This window comes from Hypomesus transpacificus, chromosome 24, assembly GCF_021917145.1.
Source record: "Hypomesus transpacificus isolate Combined female chromosome 24, fHypTra1, whole genome shotgun sequence".
In the NCBI taxonomy this organism is placed as follows: domain Eukaryota; kingdom Metazoa; phylum Chordata; class Actinopteri; order Osmeriformes; family Osmeridae; genus Hypomesus; species Hypomesus transpacificus.
This window is the reverse complement of record NC_061083.1, coordinates 4077538-4085688: the sequence shown is the minus strand read 5'-3', so window position 1 is coordinate 4085688 and position 8151 is coordinate 4077538. Positions and strand designations below refer to the sequence as shown.

The 8151-nt window shown below is 41.0% G+C and overlaps 1 protein-coding gene across 1 annotated transcript; it reads right to left on the bottom strand.

The window, feature by feature from the left end:
* Window positions 1-2629: 2629 nt before the first annotated feature.
* stx2b (syntaxin 2b) lies at window positions 2630-8044 on the bottom strand. Its single transcript, XM_047048759.1, is given in 16 exon segments — window positions 2630-3493; window positions 3672-3793; window positions 4158-4223; window positions 4225-4270; window positions 5061-5137; window positions 5139-5198; window positions 5422-5445; window positions 5447-5502; window positions 6405-6513; window positions 6793-6866; window positions 6982-7056; window positions 7642-7651; window positions 7653-7679; window positions 7681-7743; window positions 7843-7920; window positions 8015-8044. Coding segments are annotated over 16 exon segments (945 nt in total). The 3' UTR covers window positions 2630-3465.
* Between the last annotated feature and the right edge of the window lie 107 nt (window positions 8045-8151).

Sequence of the window (8151 nt, the reverse complement as noted above, 5' to 3'; positions counted from 1 at the left end):
TGGTTCTCCACTAAGAGGGGAGCGCTATAAATTGACGCTTTGTTGGTCAATAAATTGTGAATTAAAGTACAATGCATATCATAATGTCATGTTAGATCATATTTCCAGTACAGATCATTAAACATATTAGCAACATAATGCAACACAGAGTGCTGTGCTCATGAGTGCTTCACGAGGTCAAATCATAATTAAACTGACACCACCAAAAACGAATCTTCAAGTGAATTAACGCTTTTTAATTGCTTTGTTATGTCATTTGTTTTCGTGTGTGTGTGTCCTATAAACCACAACACAAACAACAGGATTCACTCACCTTATCTCTCTCCCTCATCTGCGTGCAGTTGTTTTGAAGTGCACCTGACCTTTGGGTACAAAGCAGCTGAGATTGGCTCAAAAGTCTTTTCCCTCACACCGCCTTCCGAACACCCATAGTCCCCTGTGTAACAACGAAGAAACACGCATGAGGCTAGTATCGCCTGAGATGAATTAGCATTGTTAGTTTATCATTAACGTCAAGAGAACCTACCATGACAGTGCTGTCCGCATGTTTTCCCAAAATGCTTTAGCCATGCTCTAAAAATGTGTGATGTCACAGCTAGGCGTGCTGAGATTATTAATATCTGTTTTTTGGCTGTTACATAATGATGGGATGTCGGATTATTCGTTAGTGTAGCCAACTGTAGAAACAAGAGCAACAATATGGCACCGCTGACATATCAGTTGGCTAAAGCCCTGTGCCAAATTCAATATGTGAATTCAACTTGACCTTTTGGATAAATCTTTTAATGAGGTTAACATAATAGGGTTCTTTATTTTTATCGAAAATGCTATTTGTTACTGAAACAAAACCACAAGCTACTCTTTGAGTCTTAAAACGTTGAACCACTTAATAGTTCTCGTGGGGTCGTATCATAGCCAACTAGAATAATGTACAATTAAATATAATAATAGAGGATGCTGTTTCAAATGTCTCATAACAACACTAGGTGGCAGCAAACATTTCCAGACTTACGAATCAAGTGAGGCGTTCTGTGTATACAGCTAAATCAAAACATCTGCAGAGTTCATGTCTGCTGTTTACCATCTACCAAACTTCACCCTCCAGGTGTGCGTTATTAGTCCACTTTGAGTTTTGGTTCTGGTTCTGGTTCTGGTCCAGCAGCAGTGGTTTCTGACAGAACTGTCCTCCTCATCAGTTTCTTGAAAATGTCAGGTACGTGTGTTTGATATCTTCCCACTTTCTCAAGGTCATTGTGTAATTCTCTCGTGCTACTGTTAGGTCAAATAAGTGAGCAAAATAACTTAAAAGTTAATATTCATGTATATGTGTTATGTGCAAAACCCCCCCTTAATATGAGTGCATCCGCCAAATGAATAATTGTCTTGTAACTGCTCAAATCTAGCATATTCACCGTCACTGACAGCATCTTTCTTCGTGAGGACTCCGCTGAGCTGAACTCGCTCGTGAAGTCTGTTGCACCTGCCACAACTTTGTCACAGCCAGTTGCACCACTCATCACGACAGCATCAGTTAAGGTTTGAGTTAATGTAATATCGTTTTCCATTTGCAGGAGGCATGTCTTTGTATTAGGGGGAGGTGAGCAAGTCATCCTATTTGGGGGGAGTTGGCTCGTATTTGGGGGGAGTGTATTCTTTTGGGGGATGCACTCATATTAAGGGGGGGTTTTGCACTTCAGGGCCACCGTACCCTCACACCATATCATTAGGTGTGTTCGATTTCATGCAGTGCCGGCGTCGCCTGCAGCCGACTGCAGACCGGCTGACTTGAAATAGCCAATGGCATTCTCAGCTTCAAGGCAGCCGGCAGCATTAAGTCGAACACACCTATTGTTCACAATATCACTCACTGACATTTGGGGAAAACTGAAAGCATTGAACTTCTAACAACCCAATCCACACCTTGACATTTGTGTAGCTTGTAAAGAGGTTCACTGACATTTGGCTTTTTTAATGCAACTCTGAAGTTTTCATTGACCTATTTAAGAACGGAGAAGTGTATTCCCTCTGGGGACTTGCCTTCCCTTCCTTCACTAATCCTGTTTGGTTGATTACACAGGAGTCAAGCTCTTCTTCGTACAAAGTGCTCATTTGCCCAGAAATAAACACCACTTCCCCCTTCTCCCTGGTTTTCTCCTCGACGATGTGTTTCCAAATGTTTTTATTGTCCTCCAGCAAACATGGAATAATCAGCTTCCACGTAATACAGACCATAATATGTAACCATGTGTGTAATATTTTGATAGCTTATGTGCAAAATGTTACTCTTGGCGTTCACCCCACAATGGCTATCGAACACACCATCTCCAGCATCTTAAGCGTGACAACTACCTTTTACCCCAACAGGGGTTGACTACCTGTTAGGGCCAACGGAAAGATAGATTGATGCTGGCACAGGTGGCCTTTAGCCGATCTATCAATGTCACAGGCAGGTCACATATTCTGACGGCAGCACAGCTATCAAAATATGTGACCCTCTTGTGCCCAGGTCCAGCTGTTAACACATCTAAAGTCAGAACATCTCTGATTATGTATTTTAAATTGTCTTCTTTTTTTTCTTAATGAAACAATCTAACAAACACAAAAACAGCAGTTGACATCAAATGTATTACAAATTGTCTTTATTGTTAATCAGTGGAAGTCCCCAATCAGTCACAGTGTCATAACATGAAAGACCAAGTGTAATATAACTGTACAAAATAACAATGTTGTGTAGACAGGAGGTAAGTCAAGTTAGAAGTAATAGAAAGTCCAAATTCATGCATGCACAGTCACACAATCAACATAAACATGAACCAGGACATTACAGTAGTTCACAGAAATGCATATTACAAACAACATTTTATCCCCAACACCCCTGCCTAATTAAAATTAGTCTATTAGCATCAAAACTACCTACGAATTTAACAAAAAGCAATTTAAAATAGTCTATTTACACCAACATCAGTCGTGATAATTAGAAAGAAAAACGATTGTAAACATTTTTGTATATAAAACAGGGATTGAAACTTTCCAAAATGTGTTATCTTAACCTGCTATAATGGCTTTAAATGACATACAACATAAATACAAATAGCCATTGTCTTTGGCATATACAATTTTACCTTAGTATCTCTAAGGGATTTTCCTAGGACTTCATATGACATACGTCATGACATACGTCATATGAAACGAGACCATTTCTGGGTTGTGTGTCTGCTTTGATTTGAGGTCACACCCCAAATCACTGTCTGAGTCAGTACAATGCAGCCCATAGTATAAGGTAATCTTAGTCGATGCAGATGAATCAAACAAATGCTCCTTGCCAGATGTATCACTGTCGTTGTGAATTGTCTGGAGGCTGGAGGAGGCTTGACAGAGCTGTATTTGTCCTCTGATGACTAACGCTGAGGTCACTCTGTCACTCAAAGATTCCTACGATAATGATGAGTAGCAGAATGCACACTACTACACATATGGTAAGGTAGAGATGTTTCTGTGAAAAGAGAGGGTGAAGAAGGGACAAAGTAATAAATAAATAAATCCTCATTATAATTTTATATTAATTTAATATTTTGAGGTACCCTGTTGGTTTTAAGAGTCATGAATGAATGAATGGTGTAGTGGGGTTGTGGATGTGGTGAAGATGAATAGTGTTAGTGGCACTACTGTACCTGTGGAAGAGAGGCAACGTGAGACCTACACAGGTGTTTTGGTTAGTCCCAACAGACAGGCCAACAATTAGTGCAATGACAGCAAGCAGGCCCAACAGAGCCAAGGCCATCAGCGCGTATTTCTGGTGGAGCATAGAGACAAAATGGTTCTATCACGTTAGTGGTGCTTGACACTTAACACGTGCCGCTTTTCACGACGCCATCTGTCACAGAAAGATAAACGTGTTTTAAAGCAAGCGAAGCATGGATTCACAGGTCCCCTTCCTTCCAGCCTCGAGGAACACACTCAGATTTAGACAGGCGTTATCAACATTTGAATCGAAGCCGTTTTAAATCATGCTTTTGAGTAAATTAATACGTTTAAGTGAATGTATTAGTTTATAATTTATTAGTAAACAAGGCTTGTGTTGCATCATATAATGAAGCCCCACGCTCCTTAGGGAAAGAACAGGCCACAAGGACCATAGGCTGTGGTAACAGACATACCCTGTGGGATTTCTTCTGATATCTTATTGCTTTTTTTGTCTCTTCTTTAGCTTTGTGGATGTATTCGTTTCGCATTGCGTACATTCTTCTCAATGTTGTTGACCATATCCCCCCTTTCAAAGAAAGACACAAGGGTCACCACAGGTTCACAGGTGAAAGAGTGGGAAACAAGATTCTGGACATACAGCTCTGGAAAAAAATACGAGACCACCGCCCCTTTTTCTTTCTTTATTTCTTTCCAAAAAAGTTGAGAAGGACCATTTTGAGTGGAGAACAGAAGGTTAATATTTTCAGTGACCTCTTAACATTTTACCCTTCTGTCCCTCACTCAAAATTGTCCTTCTCAACTTTTTCAAAAAGGAAATAAAATGGTGCAATAGTCTCTTATTTTCTTTTCCCGAGTTGTAGTTTAACCCCAGTTGTATGTTTGTTATACAGCTTTTACAACATTGTGTATTTTGCATACTGTTAATGTTACGCAATAAATTTGTTCCACAGTCTCATACTGAAACTGCCATGTAAGGGAAATGACAATACATTTGTTAATGCAGGAAAACCCCACAACAGGCATCGAACATAGAAAATAGTCACTTTTTTTATTCCATGTTTTCTCATTTTTAGACCAGAATTTCTTTAATGAAAAATGCCGATCGTTACATTAAAATGTAGTCATTTAGCAGACGCTCTTATCCAGAGCGACTTACACTAAGTACAGGGACATTCTCCCCCGAGGCAAGTAGGGTGAAGTGCCTTGCCCAAGGACACAACATCATTTAACACAGCCCGGAATCGAACCGGCAACCTCCTGAATAATAGCCCCGACTCCCTAACCGCTCAGCCATCTGACCCCCTAGTTACGCCACTGATTATGACTGAGGCAGAGAGCCTCTTCCCGTTGGTACCTGCGTCTCCACCAACATGCCCATGTCTGTAAACATGGTGTGGAGCTCCCTGATGCTGCGCTCCAGACGCTTGATGTCCCTGATGTCGTGACTCAATCTCGGTCAAGGCCTGACGGGTGATCTGAGAGTCTGAGATGATCTTTGGGGTAAGATGGAAATGGAATTACTTTAGAGGACAATCATATTCTAGAACTAGTCTGTAATGGTACTGGAACACCAGTGTGCGGCTGAGTCAGTGACATAGGCCACAAGATGTATTCAAAGTCATTTGCATACATTTCGCAACCAGATGGTGCTCGTGGTCTGAACCCAGACACTCGAGTCATGCAGGAGGATGACATTGAAGGATGCAGATAACTTACATCTGATGTGAATATTGATTCCCATTGGCTTGCCACTCTCCAGCATGTCCTCCAGCTCCTCATTGCTTGTCACTTTTCCAGCTGAAAGGATTCATGTTATTGTCACAATTTTGTTGCCCAATAATAACAATATAGTTTCAACTTGGAAACTCAAGGGCAAACCCTTGTAGAGAAACAAGTACTAAAAACTATAAACAGACACTATATTCCTATTTTGACCTCCTCTATACTACACAACAGTGTATTCCATAAGGAGCAAAGTCTCTGCAGATGGTGAACGAGCTTCAGACACACTCCAATGAGCTATTCCCTCGAGGAACACAGCACAACATGGTTCAAACCCATCATGGCTTCCTTAAAGCAAGTCATAAACTAGACCATTTGAGGATTCTCTCTGTTACTGTAACTGTGTAAACCCTAACAGTTTGTGACGTAAACACAGCCCTGCCTACAGCCCAGGTTTAAGTTGCATAAGGTCGGTCCATGTGACCGGCTCCAGGACAGCTGAACTGGTGTTGTGTGGTGTTACTATCTCAGCCCCCTGTTTTCCAGGGTAACGTAAACCCAGGTGTGTGCCTTCAGTGTCTGGCTCTTCCTTGTCTGCAGTGTGGGGTGGTGGAGACTCATTAATGCCATCCCCAGGAGCAAGGGGCTAGTTTGTTACAAACTAATTTCCCGCAAATACAGTGCAGGTGTGTACCGTATCCACACCTTTTTTATTTACTATTAACCCCTACTTAAATTTAAGGTAATTCATCAAACTACGAACAATACTTTTTAACGTAACAGAATTGGTCATGTCTTCTCAAAGTATAGTACTGTTGGCTGCTCAGTCATAGTGTGTTAATCTGAATGAATGTGTGTATTTGGGTAATGTTGTTCTAGCTGTAGCCTTGACTATCTGAAGAGTGGGAAACCCTGTGTGCGGTCTTCCTTCCATGTTAGTGATCCTGTGGTGGGCCAGGACACTGTCAGTCACTCACTTATCTCCAGCTGTCTCCGGATTCTTGTTTTGGTCCTTTCCCGAAAGGACACTTGTGTCTCGTTGTACTGGGTCATGACCTCGACAAACTTCCGGGACAAAACAGTGTGCTGGGGGAGGGAGGAAAGACTGGAACGTTAGGAGGAAATTATGGTATCATGGGCTGAATATTTAGATAAACTAAATAGAGTGTTACATCCTTAACGTACAAAATACATATTTTTTCTCGAAAGAGTGTTTCTCGTAAAGAACTTAAGTGTTTTGGTAATTAACATGGTAAGATTATTTTTCTGCACTACAAAACCCTGCACTGTATACAGTATACACTGTGACAGTAGATATGTGTAGAATCTTGCCGGAGGGGTTTTCACTGACAGGTGTGTCCTGACCTGGGTCTTCTGGATGCGGAAATCCACTGAGCTTCTGTTGATGTTGTTGTCCTTGGGAAGGCTCTGCTCCATGGCTACAGAGGGAAGACAGAGCTATCTGAATTTACTACACTTGACGTAACCCACCAAAACATTACAGAACACAGAATCACATTATATATTTTGTTCGCCCTAGATAGTTTCACTTACATTTTAATTTTGCTTGCACAAAGTTGGCATTCTTTTTTATCTCATTGGTCAGCTGGTCAAGTTCCTCTTTTGTCCCTTGAGAGAAAGGGAAAAAAGAGAGCACAAGAGAGAAAACTATTTTGGGAGAATATTCCCTATAAAACCACAAACATTATGATTTTGAAATCAAACTGATGCTACACATTAAACACAAACTGTGTGTCTTTGTGCTGTATGCACAGTTCTCCATTCATAGTTATTTATGCCCGTTAAATTAAACCTTTCAACAGGGTCTACAGGGACCCACCCACTGAATGGCCGGTAAGACTCTGGTCAATGGCAGGGTTTCCTACACAGGCTTCCTGACAGACAGGCAGACATGTATTTGCACTGAAGAGGACAATGCCACTCAGGAAGTGCAGCCAACCGTTGCTTTTGTACTCAAACACCTTCAGATGTCACAATGCCTCACATCATGACTATAAAATAACCCAACGCCATTTAGTTGATTTGATTTAATTTAAAACTATGGCCCGAGCATTTTTCGAGCCTCAATAACATGAACAGGATGAACACCCTAAAACTCCAAATACCTGATAATCTTATTACATTTCCAATGTAGAAGCTTACACGGTTTCCCAATATCGATGTGACGTCTAGTTGTTGTTTTTTTAAACTTACTGTCATCGGGGGTTGGGTGCAGACAGGATCATGCTGTGTCTGTTTTCTCACCTCTTCCACTTGAATGGAGATATCATCAATGAGTCCTCTAACCTCCTCCACCTGCAAAAAGATTCAATTTAACTTAAAATTACAGGCAGACTTAGTCGTAGACTCGTAATAAGGTTATTTAAAACAGTAGGCATGTAAACTCTAACTCACCCTCCTAAAAAATAATTCCATAAATCCATCTTGGTCGACTGTGACCGTAACGTTCCTCGTCCGACTTGGCTTTCTGTTCTGTAAAGAGAATGAAATCAAATTAATTATCCACTACAAAGAAAACTATAAATTAGAGTCAATTAGAGTGTGGTTTAGATCCTACGTGACCTACCACTGATAATTCATCCAGTCGATCCTTCATACCGGTAACGTTTCAGTCTTGAAGGATACAGACTACTTAAACTGTACATCCAGTGTCGAACTAATGGTCATCATCATTACGCAATTACCGTTAACTGCATCTAGCCA